Source organism: Piliocolobus tephrosceles, chromosome 1 (assembly GCF_002776525.5).
Source record: "Piliocolobus tephrosceles isolate RC106 chromosome 1, ASM277652v3, whole genome shotgun sequence".
Lineage (NCBI taxonomy): Eukaryota > Metazoa > Chordata > Mammalia > Primates > Cercopithecidae > Piliocolobus > Piliocolobus tephrosceles.
In genome coordinates, this window is record NC_045434.1 from 199,703,416 (window position 1) to 199,729,189 (window position 25,774).

The 25,774-nt window shown below is 44.3% G+C and overlaps 2 protein-coding genes across 3 annotated transcripts in view; one reads left to right on the forward strand and one right to left on the reverse strand.

Moving 5' to 3' along the window:
* Nucleotides 1-9,793, reverse strand: part of KDM1A (lysine demethylase 1A) — a 65,014-nt gene extending 55,221 nt beyond the window's left edge. For both annotated transcript variants that reach the window (XM_023219708.1, XM_023219706.1), the window contains exon 1: nt 9,285-9,793. In XM_023219708.1, coding sequence (XP_023075476.1) covers nt 9,285-9,635 — 351 coding nt within the window. In that variant the 5' untranslated portion in view covers nt 9,636-9,793. The remainder of the gene's footprint in view (nt 1-9,284) is intronic.
* A 5,415-nt stretch (nt 9,794-15,208) lies between these two features.
* On the forward strand, nt 15,209-18,978 carry TEX46 (testis expressed 46). Its single transcript, XM_023219511.3, has 2 exons — nt 15,209-15,926; nt 18,611-18,978. The coding sequence occupies exons 1-2, from the start codon at nt 15,735-15,737 to the stop codon at nt 18,911-18,913; spliced, it is 495 nt and encodes a 164-aa protein (XP_023075279.1). The 5' UTR covers nt 15,209-15,734; the 3' UTR covers nt 18,914-18,978.
* The last annotated feature ends 6,796 nt before the right edge of the window (nt 18,979-25,774 follow it).

A 25,774-nucleotide genomic window follows, 5' to 3' on the forward strand; every position in this document is an offset into this window, starting at 1 on the left:
ATTATGACTGAGTGTGTCCCTGCCCCTAAAAAGCTGAAAATCTGGTTCCAAGTAAATGATCCTGATCAGATGACCATCTCATACAGGATCGCTGCAATAAGACTCCAGAAATGTAGATGATATTATACTAAACTTTATCCTAACTGACTGAGATAAACTGTGGAAATAGGTCTCAGGACAATGGATGAAAAAGCAGCAAGGAGAAAAAAAAGTTTCAAAGAGGGAGAGAAGTCAGAATAGGCCATAAACTTTTACAGTATGCAGTTTTCTTTTCCTTTTACCCCTCAATAGTGCTTGACTCTTCCCTTCCCCAAAGATTCAGTCCTTTGATCCTCTGCCCATCAATCCTATTTACTCAATAATGACTTACCAAGTACCTAATATGGAACTGGACAATGTGCAAATTTTGAGACAAAAACAAAGACTAATACAAAATCCTTTCTATTGTAGTTCAGTTTTTCCCAAAGGATGTTACACTAGATACTATATCCTTTGAAGGAGTAAAGGATCCAATATCAAGTCTGGGAAACTGCAATCTTTACAGGTCCCCTCTAGGAGAGTCACAATTCACATTAAAGGTACTGAGAAGGCTGGGCGTGGTGGCTCACGCCTGTAATCCCAGCACTTTGGGAGATGGGGGCGGGCAGATGCCAAGGCAGGAGGACTGCTTAAGCCCAGGAGGCCAAGGGGTGCAATCTATGATCGCACCACTGTGCTCCAGCCTGAGTGACAGACACAGACCCTGTCTCAAAAAAATAGAAAATAAAGGTACTGCTAAGTTTTGCATCAAAAACAATCTTTTCAATATTGTTTAATCCAATGTCTTGACAAAGAAATAATTAACAAGTAAAACACTTGGAAAAGGCTGGTCTAGAAAGGGTTCTTAGTCTTTAAGAACAAAAGAGATTAGAAAAATACGTACAGGTAGAAGCAATAATATCCGATGGTATTATTAAAACCAAAACTGTTTCACAGAACCCTAGGATTCTTCAAGATTTAGAATTTTAATTTTTAAATGTATTAAATAAATACACACTCATGTGTTAAAACAAATCTTAATCCTTTAGAGACCACCAACACATTAACTTGTGCTGCTCAGGTAACTCAATTTGGGGTAGACTTAAGAATGAAGTTTCTTCTGCCATCTCTGTTCAACTGAGAGCATCCTGAGATGACAAAGCAAGCTTAAAAAAAAAAAAAACCTGGGAGCAGTGGCTCAAGCCTGTAACCCCAGTACTTTGGAAGGAAGAAGGAGGAGGATCATTTGAGCCCACTTCTAGACCAGCCTAGACAACACAGGGAAACCCTGTGTTTACAAAAAACTAAAAAAACTTAGCCTGGTGTGGTGGCATGCACCTGCAGTTCCAGCTACTAAGGAGGCTGAGGTGGATCACTTGAACCCAGGGGGTCAAGGCTACTACAGTGAGCTATGATCTAAACACGGCACTCCAGTCTGTGTGACAGAGTCGAGACCCTGTCTCAAAAAAAAAGAAAAAAAAAGAAAGCAAACAAAACCAACCTCCTACCTTTCGCACAACTTGTCAAATCAGTACCAGACTGCCACAATACTTCATAAACAAAGCAAAATACAGAAACGAAATTGGATTCTTCCCTGGTTGTCTAGTTGCTGGGTGAAAAGAATGGATTCTAAGGCTAAAACAAGACTATCATGCTTAATTTCCAATCTCAAATTTGGCTTCACCAGTAGCCTCATTTTCTCATAGACTGACAACTAAAATAAATGTTATAAATTTTAACTTCTTAATACTACTTAATAGTAGTGTGTTTTATTTTGGGATTTTTGCTTAAAATTTTATTTTGTCAAAAAGGCTTTCCTCATTTAATAAAGCTTTTTATTTTTTTTTTAGATAATTTTTAAATTGCCCAGAGCCAAGAAGTGACCATTTAAGCAAAGTTTTAAAACCATCTGAAAGAATCATACAAACTTTAATAAAAACTATTCCCCTGAGAAAAGGAATGGGTACTTTGAACCTAAAGGATTGGGAATCTCTCACCCCTAAGTAAAAACCCCAAAGACTTCAGAGACTCTACAACTACTTACAACCACAGACATAAAGATGTCCCAACAGGAAGACTATGAGTGAGTAGGGTAATTATTCTTACTTTCACACTGATGACTCTCGAATTTAAATCTTCAGTCTCTTCCTTCTCCTCCCCACCCTTATTACAATGATTCATTTACTCCTCAATCTCCTTAAAGCATCAGTCTTTATAAAGAAATCTTTCTTGGGCTGGGCATGGTGGCTCACACCTGTAATGCTAGCACTTTGGGAGGTCGAGGTGAGCACATCACTTGATCTCAGGAATTCGAGACCAGCCTGGGCAACATAGCGAGACTCCATCTCTACAAAAATTAGCTGTGGGTGGTGGTGTACATCTGTAGTTCCAGCCACTTGTGGGGGCTGAGGCAGGAGGACCACTTGAACCTGGAAGGTCAAGGCTGCAGTGAGCCATGATTGGGCCACTGCACTCCAGCCTGGGTGACAAAGTGAGACACTGTCTTAAAAAAAAAAAAAAAAAAAAACCCACAAAGACCACAAAATTTTCTCCTTTCACACTGCATTCCTATATCAAAACATCTCATGTACCCCATAAATATATATAGCTACTACGTACCACAATAATTAAAAATTCTTTAAAAAAAACTTTTCTCCCTTTTATCTAGGGCACAACTGCCAGGTTAATTTTCCCATTATGTGATATTTTCTAATAGCTTAACAGATGAACATCAAATTTTTCAAACCAGCATATAAACTCTCTGGCCTTGACTATTCACACTGCCTTTTTTATTTTTATTTTTATTTTTATTTTTATTTTTTTAAGACAGGGTCTCACTGTCACCAAGGCTGGAAAGCAGTGGCATGATCTCAGCTCACTGCAATCTCTGCCTCCCAGGCTCAAGTGATTCCCCTGCCTCAGCCTCCTGAGTAGCTAGGACTACAGGCGCATGCCACCACACCTGGCTAATTTTTGTAATTTTGTATAAACAGAGTTTCACCATGTTGCCAAGGCTGGTAGCAAACTCCTGGGCTCAATCAATCTGCCCACCTTGCCCTCCTAAAGTGCTGGGATTACAGGCATGAACCACCATGACTGGCCTGAATTCAAATTTAATTCTAATCACTAACACACTAGTAAAAAAGTCCTCAATGCTGTTCTACCAACCTCTAAGCTTCCTAAAGCTACTTCCATCTTTTTCTGTTAATCCAACCCCATATACTCAAGGTCCACCTCCTCTGAAGATTATTTCTTAATTATTCTAAATTTTAAAACTATATCTGCCAGGCGCAGTGGCTCATGCCTGTAATCCCACCACTTTGGGAAGCCAAGGCAGGTGTATCACCTGAAGTCAGGAGTTCTAGACCAGCCTGGCCAACAAAGTGAAACCCCCGTTTCTGCTGAAAATACAAAAATTATGGTGGCAGGCACCTGTAATCCCAGCTACTCTGGGGGCCGAGGCAGGAGAATCGCTTGAACCCAGGAGGCGGAGGTTGCAGTGAGCTGAGATCACACCATTGCACTCCAGCCTGGGGGGGAAAAGAGTGAGACTTCATCTCAAAAAAAAAAAAAAAAAAAAAATCTTTTATCTTCTTTGAAGTCTCACAGTACTTATGGTCTGCACTTCGTAATCTAGTTCAGGGCTGTCTGATGAACTTTTTTGTCATAATGGAAACTTCTCTATCTGTGCTTCCAATTCTGTGGCTTCAACATGTGCTATACTGAGCACTTATAATGTAGCTAGTGTGACTGAAGAAACTATTTTTAATTTCAATTTAAATTTAATAGCCACATGTGGCTAAGGGCTACCATACTGGATAGCATGAATCTAATGCTCACTACAACCTGGACACAACTCTACAACCCCAACACTACTGGTCCCTTCAATCTATCTTGTTCCTAGACAATTCCTGTTTCTAATTAAATTCATTTGACCACTGTTCTCAACATTCAGTTGTCCACTCTGGATTCCGTGATGCTTCTCAAACCACTTCCTTTTCTCCACTGGTAGTACCTTAATTACTGGTCACCTACTAATTATATGCCAAACACCGCAATAAGCATTTTGTTTATATTATATCTAAACTTTACAAGGTAGGGCTTATTTACATGAGGAAAAAGAATCAAAGGAAGATGAAATACTTAAACTCCAAAAAGTCTACCCTTTTCCAGAACACTTTTCTAAATTCTGCCATTTCATGGCCTAGCTCAAGGCCACCATTCCTAAATGAGTATGGCGTTCCTGAAGTTCCAGCCCAATTTATCAATTTCAAACCTTAAATATTCTGCCATAATTTTAGCATACACATACTCAAAAGTGAATTTATTCTGAAACTAATGAAACTGGAGCTTCAGGGACACTCAATTACATGAACTCCTTCCAATACCCTAAACATAATTTTAATTATGTAATGATATAATTCTGTTAAAGCACAGTCCCCAAAACTGGATAAGCTCCCAAGTCATGAAATAGATACACTTTTTTCCTTGCATACACTGAAGAACTACTGAAGCACGGCCTGTCTATACTAGCCTCAGCTTGCTTTTCATTCCTTAAATGGATATACTATCCTCTAAAGTCTGTTTCCTCTGGATCCCAAGACCAGCTAGTTGCTAAGCTTCCTAGTTGCTGTCCCAAACAAACACATAACTAATTTTTTTTTCTGAAAGTTTAAGAGCTAATTACAATGGGGGATACAAAATAGGATAAGTAAGATGAGTTAAAATAAACACAGGAGAATTACAAAGAAAAAAATCTTGGTTGGGTGAGGTGGCTCATGCCTGTAATCTCAGCCCTTTGGGAGCCTGAGGCAGGAGGAATGACTGAGCCCAGAAGTTCGAGACCAGCTGGGGCAACATAGAGAGAAGCCATTTCTACAAAAAGTAAAACATTAGCCAGGCGTGGTTGTGCACAACTGTAGTCCCAGCTACTCAGGAGGCTGAGGTAAGAGGATCACTTGAGCCTGGGAGGTTGAGGCTGCAGTGAGCTAGGATTGCCCGACTGTACTCCAGCATGGGTGATAGAGGGAGACCCTGTCTCCAAAAAATTAATCAGTTAGCTAAGAAACTAAATCTTTCTTAAGGAGATAGCTTAAAACAGTAAAATCTTACAGTGTGCCCCAAACTTATCAATCTGCAGATTCAACACAGTCACAACCAGAATCCCAGCAGCCCTTTTTGCGGAAACTGACAAGCTCATCCTAAAATTCATATGGAAATGCAAAGGATCCAGAACAGCCAAAATAATCTTGCAAAAGAAGAACAAAGTTGAGGAACACTTCCTAATTTCAAAATTTATTATGAAACTAAAGTAATCAGGATAGTGTGGTACTGGAATGGATGGAAATATGTCACAGATCATTGGAATAGAGTTGAGAGTCCAGAGATAAACTCTTACATTTATAATCAATCAGCGAGGGCGCTAACTATATGTTGAGGGAAAGAACAGTCTTCAAAAAACTGTGCTGAGACAAGCTGCAAAATAATGAAGCTGAACCTCTACCTCACACCATATACAAAAATTAACTGAGATAAGATTTTCATCAACATAAATGCAAGAGCTAAAACTATAAAACTCTTAGAAGAAAACACAGGAGTAAATCCTCACGACATTGGATAAGGCAATGGTTTATTAGATGTAACACCAGAAGTAAAGGGAACAAAAGAAAAAATAAATTGGGTCTCATCAAAATCAAAAATTTCTCTAACCAGAATATGTAAAGAACTCTTAGTAGAAAATGATGAAGACAACTCAATTTTTAAAATGAGCCAAGGATTTGAATAGTCATTTCAACACAAATATTAAAATGGCCAATAAACACATGAAAAGATGCCCAACATCATTAGTCATTAGGGAAATGCATATCAAAACCACAATGAGATACCACTTTACCCCCACTAGGATGGTTATAGTAAAAGACAAACAATATTAAATGTCAAGAACAATATGGAGGCTGGGCGAGGTGGCTCCGCCTGTAATCCCAGCACTTTGGGAGGCCGAGGTGGGTGGATTGCTTGAGGTCAGGAGTTCAAGACCATCCTGGCCAACATGGTGAAATCCCTTCTCTACTAAAAATACAAACATTGGCCGGGGTGGTGGCAGGCGCCTGTAATCCCAGTTACTTGGCTGGCTAAGGCAGGAGAATCACTTGAACCCAGGAGGAGGCTGTAGTAAGCCGAGATCATACCACTGCACTCCAGCGTGGGTGACAGAGAGAGACTGTCTCAGAAAAAAAAAAAAAAAAAAAAGGCCGTGCGCAGTGGCTCACGCCTGTAATCCCAGCACTTTGGGAGGCTGAGGTGGGCAGATCACCTGAGGTCAGGAGTTTGAGACCAGCCTGACCAACATGGAGAAACCCCGTCTCTACTAAAAATACAATACAAAGTTAGCCGGGCATGGTGGCACATGCCTGTAATCCCAGCTACTTGGGAGGCTGAGGCAGGAGAATCGCTTGAACCTCAGAGGTGGAGGTTGCAGTGAGCCCAGGTCGCGCCACTGCACTCCAGACTGGGCAACAAGAGTGAAACTCCATCTCAAAATACTAAAAAAAAAAAAAAAAAAAAAAAAAAAAGAACATTGGAGAAACTGGAACCCTCATATATTTAATAACGGGAATGTAAAATGGTGCAGCTGCTATGGGAAACTGTTTGGTTGTACCTCAAAAGTTAAACCTAGAATTAACATAAAACCCAGCAATTCTACTCCTGGTCCCACACGCAAGAGAACTGAAAACATCTTCATACAACAAACTGTATATTAATGTTCATAGCAGCATTAGGCAAAATAGCCAAGACATGGAAACAAACCCAAGTGTTCATCCAATGATGAATGGATAAAATTTGGTATATGCATATAGTGGAATATTACTCAGCCATAAAGAGTTATCAAGTACTGAATGGAAGCACTACAACGTGAATGAACCCTGAAAACATGCTAAAGCCACATACAAAAGGCCACACATTGTAATATTTTATATAAAATGTCCAGAATAGACAAATCCATAGACAAAGAGTAGATTAGTGGTTGCCAGGGACTGGGGGTAGGGAGGAATGGGAAGTGACTGCTAACGATACAGGGGTCTTTGGGGATGATGAAAAGGTTCTAAAATCACTTGTGGTGTTGGCTGTACAATCTTGTAAATATGCTAAAAACCACTGAATCATACGTTTTAAAATGGTGAATATTATTATACATGCAATATCCCAATAAGCCTGCTTTTTGTTTGTTTTCAGACAGTTTCGCTCTTGTTGCCCAGGCTGAAGTGCAGTGGCACGATCTAGGCTCACTGCAACCTCCACCTCCTGGATTCAAGCAATTCTCCTAACTCAGCCTCCTGAGTAGCTGGGATTACAGGCGCCCACCACCACGTCTGGCTAATTTTTTGTATTTTTAGTAGAGTCGGGGATTTCATCACGTTGGACAGGATGGTCTTGAACTCCTGACCTCAGGTGATCCACCGACCTCAGCCTCCCAAAGTGCAGGGATTACAGAAGTGAGCCACTGTGCTCGGCCATTAAATCTGTTTTTAAAAACATCTTATACATGGCTTCTGGCCACCTCCTGTCTATTGAAATCATAAAATAACACTCTTGACTTCTGGCCTTTATTTCATTTCTGAAGGCTGGTGTCACCAACCTCTGTGCTTTTTTAACCATGCTTTGGTTAAAAGCTCCAGAAAGTCTTGCCTCCAGAACGGTCTTTTACCCAGCACTGGTTATACTTCAGAGTTGGCTCAAGTAGGGACATAAATATGAGGGCTCTCAGACTGGGTAATATTCATCTCAGGAAGCTCCTCATACACACTGACTTGGTATTCACACTTAAAAATTATGTAGACAGGCCGGGCGCGGTGGCTCAAGCCTGTAATCCCAGCACTTTGGGAGGCCAAGACGGGCGGATCACGAGGTCAGGAGATCGAGACCATCCTGGCTAACCCGGTGAAACCCCGTCTCTACTAAAAAATACAAAAAACTAGCCGGGCGAGGTGGCGGGCGCCTGTAGTCCCAGCTACTTGGGAGGCTGAGGCAGGAGAATGGCGTGAACCCGGGAGGCGGAGCTTGCAGTGAGCTGAGATCCGGCCACTGCACTCCAGCCTGGGGGACAGAGCCAGACTCCGTCTCAAAAAAAAAAAAAAATTATGTCGACAATTTTTTCAAGCATAAATTATATAATTTGCAAACTTTTATTTAAATGTTGATTATACGCACATACATATCCAGGTTGTTTTTTCCAACTAGACCATTAAATCTCCAGAAAAGGCCCAAGTTTAAGGTCTGCGCCCTAATATTGCCCCAGTGCCCTGCACACAGTGTCCCATGTGGTCCTTTGTTTCAAGGGCTGATGATACCCTGTAACAACATGAATGTGGGAATTATATTCCAGTTCCATCACTTACTTAGCTTTGTGACTTTAGGCAAGTTGCTTAAATTATGTGCCTCAGTTCACTCATTTCTAAAATAGGGCTAGCAATACCTGCCCGTTGATATTCAGCAAAAAAAAAAAAAAAAAAAAGTAATGTTGGTGACACGCTGAATACGGCATCTAGGACACAGAGATTAGAGGCAGTCTCTGTATATACTGTTTGGAGTCAAATCTTCTCCTTCCCATATATTTGCATTTTGACTGTTAATTTGTTCTCTCAACCAGCAGCTTCCTCGTCTGCAAAATTCTACGCCAAAAGATCGCTGAGAGGATTTAAAAAAAGAAGAAAAACAAACAAAAAAGACTAGAACTCCTACCACACAGCAGGGTTTTGCTCAAAAACAGAAACAAAAACGACCCTTTCTTTTCCATCTCCCCAGCTAAGGCGATTTCTTTAGCATCAACCTACAGCCTCCTAGTGCACCCAGCTGAAACGCCATCAATATAGCCGAACAGCTTCCAGACCTATCTGTGGACAAACAGTGAACTCGTGATGTCTCCAAGAACGCCAACCGTAACCCCACATCAGGGAGTCATCTTCCAGTCAAGAAAATGAAAAGGTGTGCAAGAAAGACCTAAGGAATAAAATACCCCTCCCAGCAATCATCGATGACCCTTCCCACGTCGCTCGGGACCCAGCACAAAGACCGCAGTCAACACCGGCAAAGACTTTTCCTTTCTCAACCCACCCGTCCAGCTAGAGGGAACGTGGCGTGGGCAGCGATACAAGGGGAGGTCTGAGTGGTCGCAGGGCCCAAGACCGGGCGGCGGTGGGGGAGGGCAGAGCAGCCTCGGGGAAGCTCGGCACCCGGCGGTGTCGTTTAAGGGAGGGGTCCACCCTTACCTTCGCCCGCTTGCGCCGGCTGGTCCGACGCCCCTCCGGTGTCTCTGCTATTCCAGTTTCCATGGGGGTCGCAGACCCAGGCACGACAGTAGGCCCGGCCTGAGGCCCTGCGGACCCCGGCGGTTCGGCCAGGCCCCCGGGGGGCGAGGCCCGCGGAGGCTCTTTCTTGCGGGGTGTGCGCTCCCCGGCCGCACCCGGCCCGACCTCGGCTGGGCCCGACAGGCCCGCGGGTTGCGCGGCCACCTCAGACCCATTCTCAGAGCCGCCCGCTGTCCCGGGGCCAGCCTCCGTCCCGGCTGCCGCCGCTGCAGCCGCCGCCGCCGCGGCTGCCGCCTTCTTCCCAGACAACATCTCGGGCCGCCGGGCCGCCGACGGCCGTAGGGGCCGCTCGGTCTGTCGCTCCGTGGGTCCGAACCGCCTCGCCGAGCCTCGCCTCGCTTCACGCTGCCCGCGCGCCGCCAACCGCCGTCGCGTACGCACGCGCTAAGCGCGCTCCCGCAGCGCCGGGACAAAAAGGGCCGGAGACGCCCACGAGCCCCGCCCCTCCCCCGCAGCCATAGAGTGGCGTTCTCGCGGCTAGAGCGGCACCGCAGCAAAGAACGTGTAGCTTGCCTAGAGCGTCTCCCCGGCGTTTGGAGTGGGACCTGGCACTGTCCGTGGTCTTAGGGCTTCTGGGCCAGACTAAACCTCCGAAGGTGACCATTTCCTCCAGGGACTTGCCGGTTTGCATGCGTTCGTTCGTTCATTCACTCACCCAATTATTCGTCAGTTCTACCAGTATTTATTAATGTTGCCTACTACGTAACAAGGGTTACATTATGAAGTTCTAGCTTTCAAAGAACTTACAGTCTAATGGGGAAAAACACTGAAATATGTTGGTAGAGCGTCTTATTCATAATTGCTCTGCTTGGACTGGGCAAAAAACTTGGAGAGCACAGCAGTTTCGATGGTAGTAAAATGGAGACAAGTTAGGAAATCCAGGTTTGAGTCCAGACAGAATTGTTCTTGTCTCCAAGCCTTTGTTCATGCTTTTCCTTCTGTCTGGACCCCAACCCCATTCGCACCCCGTGTCTTGCGCTTCTCCCATCCCCCATGTCCCTCATCCCCCATGTCCCCCATCCCCATAGGCATAACACCTCTTTCTATTCCAGGTTAATTCTTTCTAATAATGATAGTAGTGGTTTATTCTTTGAATTTTTCGAGGAATCCCGTGCTGACCCAAAACTGGAACAGGTTTTGTCTACTTTTATCATGTTTGTACTTATTACACAAACAATTGTCTTTTTAGTAGTCTGTCTCTTCAAAGTGAAATTGTCAAAAAGTTATTCCGTTTACATGAAGTTCAAGAACTGGTAAAATTAATCTCTAGTAATAGATTCCAATCAGCCCTTGCCTGAGATGGGGGTCGGGGTTTGACTGCAAAAGAACAAGAAAGAGCTTGCTGGGGGTGATGGAAATGTTTTATATCCTGAATGGGATGATGGTTACAGAGGTGTATGTTATTTGTCAAAACTCTATGAACTATCCATGTAAAATAGGTATATTTTATGTAACTGTACTTAAGTAGTTTTTCTAAAAAACTAGGCAAACAGACAAAAAGGTAATCAAATGTAGAAAGGAAAAAAGTAAAAGCTATGTAAGAAAGAAAATGTATCCGAGTGGGGTGGCATGCACTTGTAGTACCAGCTGCTTGGGAGACTGAGGTGGGAGAATCACTTGAGCCTAGGAGTTCAAGTCCAGCCTGAGCAACATAGTGAGACTGCGTCTCTAAAAAAAAAGAAAAGAAAAAGAAAGAAAATATAATCATAGTACAACATATGGCTCAGCTGTGAACTGTATTAATATGACCATAAAAACATAAGCAGTGAATATTGTTTCATTTATTTATTTTTTCTTTTCTTTCTTTTCTTTTCTTTCTTTCTTTCTTTTCTTTTCTTTCTTTTTTTTTTTTTTTTGCGACAGTCTTGCTCTGTTGCCCAAGCTGGAGTGCAGGGGTGCAATCTTAGCTCAATGCAACCTCTGCCTCCCCAGTTCAAGCGATTTTCCTGCCTCAGCCTCCCCAGTAGCTGGGATTACAGGCGCGTGCCACCATGCCTGGCTAATTTTTGTATTTTTAGTACAAACGGGGTTCCGCCATGTTGGCTAGGTAGGTCTCCAACTCCTGACCTCAAGTGATCCTCCCATCTGGGCCTCCCAAAGTGCAGGGATTATAGGTGTGAGGCACCGCCCCCGGCCGAGCAGTGAATATTGTTTTAACCTAAGTGATAGAATTACATTAAGAGAATGGAGAAAAAAGAAAGTTTGTGGAGAGAAAGATGAGAAGGTTTTAAGGATTTAGGGAAGTAGGGAGGTTGTTGGGGGTGGTGCTGCTTGGGAGCTAAATTATCTTTCACAGTAAGAATACAATACATAATGTTGGCCGGGCGCGGTGGCTCATGCCTGTAATCCCAGCACTTTGGGAGACCGAAGCGGGCAGATCACGAGGTCAGAAGATCGAGACCATCTTGGCTAACACGGTGAAACCCCGTCTCTACTAAAAGTACAAAAAAATTAGCCGAGCGAGGTGGCGGGCGCCTATAGTCCCAGCTACTCAGAGGCCGAGGCAGGAGAATGGCGTGAACCCGGGAGGCGGAGCTTGCAGTGAGCCGAGATCGCGCCACTGCACTCCAGCCTGGGTGACAGAGCGAGACTCCGTCTAAAAAAAAATATATATATAGATATATATATATATATAATACATAATGTTAAATTGAGAAATCAAAAAATAACAATATAAGCATACTATTTAGAAATATCAAGGTAAATACCGAAGAAATAGCTAAAGAAGTTGGAGTTGGTTGTCTCTAAGGCTTGGAACTTGATGGTGGGCAAGGGGCGAGGCAGTGGATTGGAGCTTGTTTTAAATCCTGTAATTCTAGCTGACTTGTTTGCACATTTAATAGTTTAATAAAACTTAAAATTAGATTTTAAAAACATGCATACCCTTTGACCAAGTAACTCCACTTTCAGGAAAGCATTCTAGGGAACCATTTCAGTATGTGTACAGATTTAACTTCAACACTGTTTATCTCAGTTTATATGTAATAACAATAAAGGAGAACTAACCTAAAATCCCAACAAAGGCTGGGCACAGTGGCTTGCATCTGTAATCCCAGCACTTTGGGAAGCAGAGGTGAAAGCATTGCTTGAGTCAGGGAGTTTAAGGCTACAGTGAGCTATGGTCACGCCACTGCACTCCAGCCTGGGCTGGGACAGAGCAAGACCCTGTCTCTAAAACAATAAAAACTAAAAAAAAAACAAAGGCCCCAACAAGTGGTAACCAATTTAATACAATCAAACACCACATAACGTTTCCATCAACAACAGGCTGCATATACAGTAGTGGTCCCATAAAATTATATAACACATTTTTACCATACCTTTTCTACCTTTTCTGTGTTCAGATAGAATTACCTACAGTTTTCAGTACAGTAACATGCCATACAGGTTTGTAGCCTGTTAACAATAGACTGTACCATATGGTATGTAGTAGACTATACCATTTAGGTTTATGTTAAGTATGCTCTATGATGTTCACACAACAGTGAAATTGCCTAATGGCGCTTTTCTCAGAATGTATCCCATCGTTCAGCAAGGCATGGTTCTAACAAGGCATGATTCTATATTGGAATATCACAGTCACTAAAACTGATATTTTTACATAAAGAATTCCTGGCCAGCCGGGTGCGGTGGCTCATGCCTGTAATCCCAGCACTTTGGGAGGCTGAGACGGGCGGATCACGAGGTCAGGAGATCGAGACCACCCTGGCTAACACGGTGAAACCCCGCTCTATTAAAAATACAAAAATTAGGCCGGGCGCGGTGGCTCAAGCCTGTAATCCCAGCACTTTGGGAGGCCGAGACGGGCGGATCACGAGGTCAGGAGATCGAGACCATCCTGGCTAATAGGGTGAAACCCCGTCTCTATTAAAAAATACAAAAAACTAGCCGGGTGAGGTGGCGGGCGCCTGTAGTCCCAGCTACTCGGGAGGCTGAGGTAGGAGAATGGCGTGAACCCGGGGGGCGGAGCTTGCAGTGAGCTGAGATCTGGCCACTGCACTCCAGCTCGGGCCACAGAGCAAGACTCCGTCTCAAAAAAAAAAAAAAAAAATACAAAAATTAGCCGGGTGCGGTGGCGGGCGCCTGTAGTCTCCACTACTTGGGAGGCTGAGGCAGGAGAATGGTGTGAACCCGGGAGGTGGAGCTTGCAGTGAGTGGAGATCGCACCACTGCACTCCAGCCTGGGCGACGGACGGAGCAAGACTCCTTCTCAAAAAAAAAAAAAGAATTCCTGGCCGAGTGCAGTGGCTCATGCCTGTAATCCCAGCACTTTGGGAGGCCGAGGTGGGTGGATCACCTGAGTTCAGGAATTTGAGACCAGCCTGGCCAACATGGTAAAACCCCGTCTCTACTAAAAATACAAAAATTAGCCAGATGTGGTGGCACTTACCCGTTTTTTTCCCAGAAATAACTAATTCATTTCAGATGTTTTTATTGTGATAAAATACACATAACATAAAATTTACAATCCTAACCATTTTGAGTATACTGTTTAGTAGTGTTAGATGCATTCACATTGTTGCATAAACAATCTCCAAAACTCTTTTCATCTTGCAAAACTCTGTGCACATTAAACAATGACTACATTTGCTCCTCCTTCCAGCCCCTGACAGCCACCATTCTACTCTTTGCCTTTATGAATTTGACTCCTGTAGATAGCTCATATAAGTAGAATCATATGGTATTTGGTTTTTTTTGTGACTATTTCACTTAGCTTAATGTCCTCAAGGTTCATCTATGTTGTAACATGTTAGAATTTCCTTCCTTTTAAAGGCTGGTAATATTGTGCATATATAACATTTTATTATCCATTCATCTATGGATGGATACTTTTGTTGCTTCCACATTTTGGCTATTGTGAATAATTCTGCTGTGAAGGTTGGTATACAAATATCTCTTCAAGACTCTGCTTTCAATTCTTTGGGAATATCCAAAGTGGAATTACTGTAGCAATGTATGCTTTCTTTCTTTCTTTTTTTTTTTTTTTGAGAAGGAGTCTTACTGTGGTTGCCCAGGCTGGAGTGCAATGGCGCGATCTCAGCTTACTGCAACCTCCACCTCCCGGGTTCCAGCATTTCTCCTGCCTCAGCCTCCCAAGTAGCTGAGATGACAGGTGCCCACAACCACACCTGGCTAATTTTTGTATTTTTGGTAGAGACGGGGTTTCACCATGTTGGCCAGGCTGGTCTCAGGTGATCTACCCGCCTCGGCCTCCCAAAGTGCTGGGACTACAGGTGTGAGCACCACACCCGGCTAGCATTTTTAAAAAGCTAATGTCTCCACTGGGCACGGGGACTCACACCTGTAACCCCAGCACTTTGGGAGGCTGAGGTGGGCGGATCATTTGAGGTCAGGAGTTCGAGACCAGCCTGACCAACATGACGAAACCCTGTCTCTACTAAAAATACAAAAATTAGGTGGGTATGGTGGTACGTGCCTGTAATCCCAACTACTTGGGAGGCTGAGGCAGGAGAATCGCTTGAACCCAGGAGGCGGAGGTTGCAGGGAGCCAAGATGGCGCCATTGCACTCCAGCCTGGGCAACCAAGTGAGAGTCCGTCTCAAAAAAGAAAATAAATAAATAAAATAAAATAATAAAAGTTAATGTCTCCAGGTGGGAGAATTGCTTGAGGCTAGGAGTTTGAGACCAGCCTGGGCAATATAGCAAGACCTTGTCTCTAAAAAAAAAAAAAATTTTTTTTTTAATTAGCTGGGCATAGTGGCACATGCCTGAAGTCTTAGCTGCTCGGGAGGCTGAGGCAGAAGGATCACTTGAGCCCAGGAGTTGGAGGCTTCAGTGAGCCATGATCACACCACTGCACTCCAACCTGGGCAACACAGTGAGACCTTGTCTCAAAAATAAAATAAAATAATAATAAATAAAAAGTTAATGTCTAACTGTACAGAGTCCAAAACCTTATCAATATTACATATTATATTAAACAAAGTTACCTTCCGCTAAAGTATCAGGTGACCAATAGATGGGCTAGTATAACTGTAAAAGCCTTTACGTCCAAGTTTGGATAGCTTTTCTTTGCCCCTGTGATGGTAGGGGCTCTGTATTGGCCATTTTTTTTGCTAGTTGCGAGGCCCAGAAGTACTGGTGAATGAATGAGGAGGCCTACATCACCTGGCTGTTGTGAGGACATCATGAGATAATGCTTGCAAACTGCCTGTCAAAGAGTCTGGCACATAGTGGTTGCTTCAGACATAGGAGGAGTTATTATTATTGTTATGCGGCAGCTGGGTGGGGGGAGGGAGCTGGCTATGACTCAGAGGAGTGGCTGGCCATGACTCTTGTCATGGAGGGGCCTCAGGCAGGGTCCTGGGGCCTGTGTGCCTCCATGCCATAATGCTGGCAGAACTGATATTTCTCTTTAGGAGTCTCTATGGGATACTTGCCTCCGCGAGCACCGTAGGAGCAGTGGCAGCTTGGCTGATGAGCTATAAGCCAGCCTTGTTTGGGTTCCTGTTCCTTCTGCTGTTGCTTAGCAACTGGCTGGTCAAGTGTGAACACAAGCTCACCCTCCCAGAGCCTCAGCAGGTGAGCAAGAGGGGGCTTGGCTTCAGCTCAGGAATAGGGGGTATTTGCAGCTAGATTAGGTGGTAGGGAACAGGGTAGGTGTCAAAATAATGGGGCAAGACTGAGGAATCCAAGACTCTGGTCTAAATCACCACTCTACAGCTTCCTCTTAGGTGGTGCTGGGTAAATCACTTCCCTCCACGAGGCGTCAGTTGCCTCACCTAAGCTGTTAAATCAGGACCACCCCAGACTCTCCTATTTCATGTTTGATGTCAACATGCTTTGGCAAGAGTAACAACTACTTTAATGTGAAAAAAATCAAAAAAATTAAAATGGATGAACATAGATACATCTCTAAAATAGAGTAATGAAGACAGCAGAAATGTACATAGATTATGACATCTTTCATTGAATGCTAAAAAAAAAACATGCTAGGCTGGGCGCAGTGGCTGACGCTTGTAATCCCAGCACTTTGGGAGACCGGGGCAGGTGGATCACTTGAAGTCAGGAGTTCAAGACCAGCCTGGCTAACATGGTAAAACCCCATCTCTACTAAAAATACAAAAATTAGCTGGGTGTGGTGACACACACCTATAATACAAGCTACTCAGGAGGCTGAGGCAGGAGAATCACTTGAACCGAGGGGATGGAGGTTGCAGTGAGCTGAGAGCATTCTACTGCACTCTAGCATGGGCAACAGAGCAAGAGTCCATACAAAAACAAAAACAAAAGCAAAAAACCATGCAAAATAGCCTGGTGCAGTGGCTCACACCTATAATCCCTGCACTTTAGGATGCCGAGGCAGGTCAACAACCACTTGAGGCCAGGAGTTCAAGAATAGCCTGGGCAACATGAAGAAACCCCATCTCTACAAAAAATACAAAAATGAACCAGGCATGGTGGTGCACGCTTGTAGTCTCAGCTACTCAGGAGACTGAGGTGGGAGAATCACCCGAGCCTGAGAAGTTGAGGCTGCAGTGAGCACGCCACTGTACTACAGCCTGGGTGACAGAGTAGTGAGACTCTGTCTCAAACAAAACAAAACAAAACAATAGCCTATCTTATTTATGGAGGCATATGGGCAGTGAAAATATTTTCAGGCAGGCTGCCTCAACCTTGGCACTATTGACATTTTGGGCCTGATAATTCTCCATTGTGGGAGGCTCATCTGTCACCTGTGCATTGTTAGCTTAGCAGCAACCCTGGCCCCTACCCATGAGATGCCAAGTAGCACACCCACCATTTCATGACAATCAAAAGTATTTCCAGATATTGCCAAATGTCCCCTGGGGAGGGCAGAATGCCTCCCATTGAGAACTACTTAATAAAGAAATGCATGGAAAAATAAATTTTAAATGCAGGATTACAGTTAAGGTGATGCTATTCAGGGAGGGAGGAGGACGCTGTGAGTGGGAGAGTCCACAGGGAACTTTATTTATATTTATGATATTTTATTTCTTAAGTTGATATGGGAATATGAGTATTTTTTGTATTATTTACCTTTTTGCATGTCTGATATGTTGAATTTTTTTCAGTTAACCATTTTATTTTATTTATGTATTTAGTTTTTTGGGACAGAGTCTCGCTCTGTGGCCCAGGCTGGATGCAGTGGCGCAACCATGGCTCACTGCAGCCTTGACCTCCCTGGGCTCAGGTGATCCTTCCACCTCAGTCTCCCAAGTAGCTGGGACTACATGTGTGCACAGGGCTAATATTTTCTAGTTTTTGTGGAGATGGGATTTTACCATGTTTCCCAGGCTAGTTTCAAACTCCTGGGCTTAAGCAATCATCCTGCCTCGGCCTTCGAAGGTGCTGCGATTGCAGCCATGAACCACCACACCTGGCTTAATTTTTAAATATTTTTAAAGACCATTAGTTTGTAGCTGAATCCAAAAAGAAAAAAAAAATGTGTTATGAACCAGGGGAGGGAGAGATGAGGATCATGGAGATAAAAGCATGTCATGAGACCACTGAGACTTCGCAGTTTGAGATCGTACTGAGCCTGACAAAATGCTGGAAAAACAAAGGCTTTGGAGATATATTATTTAGGCTAAGGGCTTTATGTCCACTGCAACTGGCAGATTAGCGAGCCATCTCATACATTCCTATGAACCAAACGCAAGTGGAGGACTCAGGAGTTTGAGGCTGTATGATGCTGAGAAAGTGACCTCCCAGCCAGGGCCTGGTGGCTCACACCTCTAATCCCAGCACTTTGGGAGGCTGAGGCAGGCAGATCACCTGAGGTCGGGAGTTCGAGACCAGCCTGGTCAACAGGGTGAAAGACTGTCTCTACTAATAATTACAAACACAAATACCAAAAATTTATACTAATACAAAAAGTTAGCTGGGTGTGGTGGCACGTGCCTGTAATCCCAGTTACTCCGGAGACCAAGGCAGGAGAATCATTTGAACCTGGGAGGTGGAGGTTGCAGTGAGCTAAGATCACACCAATGCACTCAAGCCTGGGCAACAAGAGTGAAATTCTGTCTCAAAAAAAAAAAAAAAAAAAAAAAAAAGAAAGTGACTTCCTGTTACTGGGTCCCATGTCTCCACAAAATGAGGCAATGACGCTCCCCTTGCAGGCAGTTGTGAGAATCTGTTAAGATAATGTTTGTAAATCACCTGGCACAGAGCAGGTGTTCAAGCAAGGAAGGGATTATCATTTTTAACCAACTTTCCCCTTTTCCTGGTGGTGGGGAGCTTAGAAGGAGGAAGAGAAACCAAAGACTTCCGAAAATGACTCCAAGAACGACAAGGCCACGAACACAAAAGAAGTCAATAGAATGCATTCCTGCTTAGCCCTCCAGGACAAGATCTTCCAACGGCTTTTGTTCAGTGAAATGAAGCTGAAGGTCCTAGAAAATCAGATGTTCATCATATGGAATAAAATGAATCACCACAGGCGGTCAAGCAGACATGGGAATTTTCCCATGAAGAAACACAGAATGAGGAGGCATGAGTCCATTTGCCCCACCCTGTCTGACTGTACTTCCAGCTCCCCCAGCTAATGAGGCTGAGGCGGGCTGGCCTCTGCTGATGTTACCTTTTACCTCAGTAAAACCCAGTCAAAGCCATTGAATGTTCGTAGTAAGTCATAATGGAAGGTGCCTATGAGCCAGGAAGAGGATCAGAGGCTGAAAGATCACCTCTGGAAAAGAAATCTGTACACACCAGGTGCACCAGGTAGCATGTAGTGACATGGCCTGACAGGGCTCTACGATTGTACCTTTCTAGAGCCTTCTATTTCAGTTGGGTCTATCCAGGTTCCTCCCTGGCCCTGTGCTTGTTCACTCTGAGTCTCCCCACTCCTGCCCCAGCCCCTAGTCTCCCCTCTCATCCTGAACCTGGAGGCCGGAGCCAGCCCTGCCAAGCCTGGCTCTGACTATGTCCATTGTTCATTGTTCATTTTTTTGTTTTTTTTTTTTGAGACAGAGTTTCGCTCTTGTCACCCAGGCTGGAGTGCAGTGGCACGATCTCGGGTCACTGCAACCTCCACCTCCCGGGTTCAAGTGATTCTCCAGCCTTATCCTTCCAAGTAGCTGGGACTACAGGCGCCCGCCACCATGCCCGGCTAATTTTTGTATTTTTAGTAGAGACAAGGTTTCACCATGTTGGCCAGGCTGGTCTCGAACTCCTGACCTCAGGTGATCCACCTGCTTTGGCCTCCCAAAGTGCTGGGATTACAGGCATGAGCCACCTTGCCCGGCTTAATTGCCCATTCTTGAGCCAATGTCTTGCCTTCATGTTGACAGATAAAAGCCTGCCTTCCTTCCCATGGTGTTCAGGCTCTCCATGACCTGACCCCTTCTCAGCCTTTTCCCCATCCATTACTCCTCTTCATATGCCTTAAACTCTGCATCAGAATATCAGAAACATCAGATATTTGTATGCTACCTTTGTGATATTTGCCATAACCAGGAACCACCTGAATGTTAACTCAATGTTATCCCTTTAAGTTTACTATTTTTATTTAAATGTATCTGTAAAGGAAAATAAGTAAATAAAAAAAAGAATTTCTGCATATATTAAAAAAATTCTTGGTTTAAGTAGAACACAACTGTAAAATTAAAGACATGAAGACAAAAACCATGTTACTGAGTTTCTTTTTTTTTTTTTTTTTTTTGAGACAGAGTTTAGCTCTTGTCATCCAAGCTACAGTGCAATGGTGCAATCTCAGCTCACTGCAACCTCCACCTCCAGGTTCAAGCGACTCTCACACCTCAGCCTCTGGAGTAGCTGGGATTTCTGGCACCCACCACCACGTCCGGCTAATTTTTGTATTTTTAGTGGAGACAGGGTTTCACCATGTTGGTCAGGCTGGACTCAAACTCCTGACCTCAGGTGATCTGCCCAACTCGGCCTCCCAAAGTGCTGGGATTACAGGTGTGAGCCACCATGCCCGGCTCATGTTACTACATTTCAACCAGAGCTCGGTTGCCCACTGACAGATCTGAGCCAGTGGGTTTTGTGTTAAAAAGTGAGATCAGCAAGTGTTAGCATTTGAAAGACAAGCCAGCACCTAGCCAAGGCTTTTCTTCATAATGAAAACTGGAAAGGAAATCATTATCTCACTGTTTGATTCAGTGTGACTTAATGTTAGGTTGGTGTTCTACCTAAAATCGTCTCTCTCACACAAGTCACATGCATTCTAACCAAACCAGAGGACTTGCCATCCCCCAAATGCATCCACATCTTTGCTTACATTGTTTCTTCCCCTGTGATCCCTAATTTCCTCCTTTCTGCTCTCACAATTCTTCACTTCTTCCAAAGCCATCAATTCTAGGAAGCTCCCCTCAACCCAGCTATAATGAATCTTTTCCTTAGCATTCTTTCCACATTTTATCTGCAGTTCTACAAAAGAATGTTTCACAATCTGCTGGGATTTGATTTGTACACATTACTACAGTCCCTCCCCATGCTTCAACTAGATTATGAGCTCTTTGAAGACAAGCACAGAATATTGTTCATCTGTATATCCCTCCCCCACCTGTAGCACCTAACACAGTGGCTGGTATACAAACAGTGCTCTATAAAGAATACCTAGGCCAGGCGTGATGGCTCATGCCTGTAATCCTAGCACTTCGGGAGGCAGAGGTGGGCAGATCACCTGAGGTCAGGAGTTCGAGAACAGCCTGGCCAACATGGTGAAACTCCATCTCTACTAAAAATATAAAAATTAGCCAGGTGTGATGGCACATGCCTGTAATCCCAGCTACTCAGGAGGCTGAAGCAGGAGAATTGCTTGAACCTGGGAGGTGAAGGTTGCAGTGAGCCGAGATCGTGCCACTGCATTCCAGCCAGCCTGGGCAACAGAGTGAGACTTCATCTCAAAAAAAAAAAAAAAAAAAAGGAATTCTGTGATTGCTTATCAATGTCTTAGGTGTCCAGACATTTTCTCGGCCCTTTCATTTTATGATGATTCTCCTATATCCTATTTTGTTTTGAAAGCAGAATCTCTGAGGCTAAACTGCCTGGGCTTAAATCCTAACTCACCAACTCTCTGTTGTGTGATCTTGGATAACTCTTGATCGTTTATTCTTCTGTACCTCAGTGTCCTTAACTGTAAAATGGGCAGATTAACACTATGAATCTTATAGAATTTATAGATGGTGTCTTAGTCTGTTTGTGCTTCTATAAAAAAATTCCTGGCTGGGCATGGTGGCTCACGCCTATGATCTCAGCACTTTGGGAGGCAGAGGCAGGAGAATCACCTGAGCCCAGGAGTTTGAGACCAGCATGTACAATGTGGTAAAACCCTGTCTCTACAAAGAATACAGAAGAACTAGCTGGATATGGTGGTGCACGCCTGTGGTCCCAGCTACTCAAGAGGCTGAGGTGGGAGAATCACCTGAGCCTGGGAGGTCAAGAATGCAATGAGCCATGATCGTACCACTGCACTCCAGCCTGGGTGACACAGTGAGATCCCATCTCAAAAAACAAAAACAAAAAAATTAGCCAGGACTGGTGGTGTGCACCTGTAGTCCTAGCTACTCGGGAGGCTGAGGTGGAAGGATCACTTGAGCCTGGGAGGCCGAATTCACAATGAGCCAAGATCACACCACTGCACACCAGCCTAGGTGATAGGGTGACACCCTGTCTCCACACATACACACAAATACCTGACACAGGATAATTTATTTTTTTAAAAAAACACAGATATTTATTTCTCACAGTTCTGGAGGCTGGGAGGTCCAAGATCAAGGCTCTGGCATCTGGTGAGGTTGGCTCTCTGCTTCCAAGATGGCACCTTGAAAGCTAGATCTCTGGAGAGGAGGAATGCTGTGCCCTCATAAGGCATAAGTGGAAGGGCAAAAGGGAACAAACTCCTTCTATCAAGGTTTTTTTTTTTTTTTTTGAGACAGAGTCTCGCTCTGTTGCCCAGGCTGAAGTGCACTGATGCAATCTGGGCTCACTGCAAGCTCCGCCTCCTGGGTTCATGCCATTCTCCTGTCTCAGTCTCCCAAGTAGCTGGGACTACAGGTGCCTGCCACCATGCCCAGCTAACTTTTTTTTTTTTTTTTTTGTATTTTTAGTAGAGACGGTGTTTCACCGTGTTAGCCAGGATGGTCTCAATCTCCTGACCTCATGATCCACCCGCCTTGGCCTCCCAAAGTGCTGAGATTACAGGCGTGAGCCACCACGCCCAACCCTATCAAGCATTTTATAGTGGCATTGACCCATTCATAAGGGCGGAGCCCTCATGACTTAAATACCTCCCCAAAGGCCACACTTCTGAATACCATTCCATTGGAGATTATTTTCAACACGTGTTTTGGGAGACACACTCAGACCATAACATTCTTTCCCTGGTCCCCCAAATTTATGTCCTCACATGCAAAATATATTTAGTCCATCCAGATAGCCCCCAAAGTCTTCACTCATTCTAACATCAACTCAAAAGTCTGGAATCTCATCTAAATCAGATATGGGTGAGACTCAAGGTACAATTTCCCTGAGGCAAATTTCCCTCCAGCTGTAAACCTGTGAAACTGAACAAATTATGTGCTTCCAAAATACGGTAGTGGAGCAGGCATAGGATAGGTATTTCCATTCCATAAGGGAGAAATAGAAAAGAAGACAGGAGTATCAGGCCCCAAGTAAGTCCAAAACTTTTTTTTTTTTTGAGACAAGATCTGACTTTATCATCCAGGCTGGAGTACAGTGGTATGATCTCAGCTCACTGCAACCTCGTCCTCCCTGGCTCAAGTCATCTTCCCACATCAGCCTCCCGAGTAGCTGGGACTATAGGTGCATACCACCACATCTGGCTAATTTTTTGTATCTTTCATAGAGACAGGATTTCACCATGTTGCCCAGGGTGGTCTCAAACTCATGAGCTCACGATCCGCCTGCCTTGGCCTCCCAAAGTGCTGAGATTACAGGCATGAGCCTCTATACCTGGCCTCTAAGTACAAAACTTAACTGTGCAAACAACATTAAATCTTAAGGCTTGCATAATCTTTGACTGTGTGTTCTGCCTCCCAGACACACTGGTATGTGGGTTGGGCCTCCAAGGGTTTGGGCAACTCTACCCCCATGGCTTTGCTAACTGCAGTTGTCACGCACATTGAAGGTGGGTGCTTAGAGTAGCACACTAATGCTCTACAGTTCTGAGGTCTTCCCATTCCTATGGCTCCACTAGGCACTGCCCTAAGCGGGACTCTCTGCAGAGGTCCCAACCCCACAGTTCTGCTGGGCATTGCTCTGGGTTTGAGGGGCAGCTCTCTGCAGTGGTCTAGGTCTCTGCCTAAGTCCCCAGGCTCTCTGAGGCATCTGTTAAAATCTGGGTGGAGGAAGCTATGGCACAGATCCTGCACTCTGCACACCTGCAGAATCAGCACCACATGGATGCTGCCAAGACTCACTGATTATGCCTTCTGGAGCAGTGGCCCCAGCTGCACCTAGACTTGCTTTAGCCACACCAGCAGAGGCTGAGCAGTGCTGCACCAGAACACAGGGAGTTGGCCCTGGACAGCAAGCCCTGAGGTCCCGCAGGGTCCCCTGGGCAACTCCTCCAAAACTGTTCTGCCTCCAAAGTCTTAGCACTGGGAGCCTGTGATGGGCTTGGCAGGGCCCAAAGATCTTCGAGATGCCTTTGGGGTCATTCTCCCATTGTCTTGATGAATAGCATCTGGCTTCCTTCTATCCATACTGATCTTATCAAATGGCCCTTTGCTTGGTTTAGTGTTCTCTCCTAAAAACACTTTTTAATTCTTTACATGGCCAGGCCTGAGAAATTTCCAAATATTTATATTCTGCTTCCCCCCTACCCCCTCCCTTTTTCTGAAACAGAGTTGGAGTCTTGCTTTGCCGTCCAGGCTGGAGTGCAGTGACATAATCTCGGCTCACTGCAACCTCTGCCTCCCGGTTTCAAGCGATTCTCCTGCCTCAGCCTCCTGAGTAGCTGGAACTACAGGTGCCCGTCACCATGCCTGGCTAATTTTTGTATTTTTAGTAGAGATGGAGTTTCACCATGTTGGCCAGGCTGGTCTTGAACTCCTGGCCTCATGGTGGCCGCCTGCCTGGGCCTCCCAAAATGCTGAGATTACAGGTGTGAGCCACGGTGCCTGGCCTGCTTCCCGTTTAATTATAAGTTCTGCCTTTAAATCATTTCTCTCTTCTTGGGCTTTACTGAAAGCAGTTAATAGAAGCCATGCGGCATCCTGAACACTTTGCTGCTTAAGGATTTCTTCTACTAAATATCCTAGTTCATCAACTCTTGTAAACCCAAAAGTATCTGAGACAAGTCTCAATGAATTTAGAATTTAGAAAGTTTATTTTGCCAAGTTTAAGAATGCACCCATGACACAGCCTCAGGAAGTTCTGACAACATGTATGCCCAAGATGGCCAGGGCACAGCCTGGTTTTATACATATTAGGAAGACATCAATCAATATGTATAAGTTGTACATTGGCTTTGAAAGGCCAAGGTGGGGAAATCACTTGAGGTCAGGAGTTCAAAACCTGAATCTCATGATCTCCCCACCCTGCACCTTGTGACCCCCCACCCCTGCCCGCAAGAGATAACCACCTTTAACCGTAAAAAACTTAACACCCCTTCAACTCACACCTGACCTAAAACCTAAATGCCTTATTTTCTTCTGCAATACTGCTAGGCCACAATACAAACTTGATAATGGCTCTAAATGGCCAGAAAATGGCACTTTCGTTTTCTCCATCCTACCAGATCTAGATAATTTTTGTAGAAAAATGGGCAAATGGTCTGAGGTGCCTGACGTCCAGGCATTCTTTTATACATCAGTCCCTCCCTAATCTCTGCTCCCAATGTGACTCATCCTAAATCTTTCTTCTTTCTCTCCTGTCTGTTCCTTCAGTCTCAACCAAGCTCTGAGTCCTTTATTGCTCACACAAAGCCTGTTTGGAGGTCTCTTCACATGGACATGAGTGACAATTAGGAAAGCTCATTTTTAGCAGATTGTGAAGTCTCACATCATATGAAGAGAAAATAGGGGAAAGAAGGGAGAAAAACAACAACAAACAAAAAAAGAAGAACAATTCTGGAAAATCAGTATAGGCCGTATTAACTCTTAAGTCCATACATCAGTAGGCAGGTATAAAAGTGGTTTATGTATGCAAATAGATTGCTATTATTTTCTTCTGAAGTTTAAATTGTCTGGCTTTAGTTTACAGGGCTTTAAGAAAGCACAGCTTAATTTTTAGTGATTTCAAATCAGGAAAAATATGAGGGAAAAGGAAAGTAAAGAAGGAAAAAAAAAAGGAAAACATTACTTTGGAGACTTAGCCTGGAAAATTTTAGAGTTCAGTCCAAACTGTAGAAAATAATAAAAATGGAAAAACATTAGGCAAGATTAGACTCTAACAACAGGTGTACTATAGTTTATTTTGAA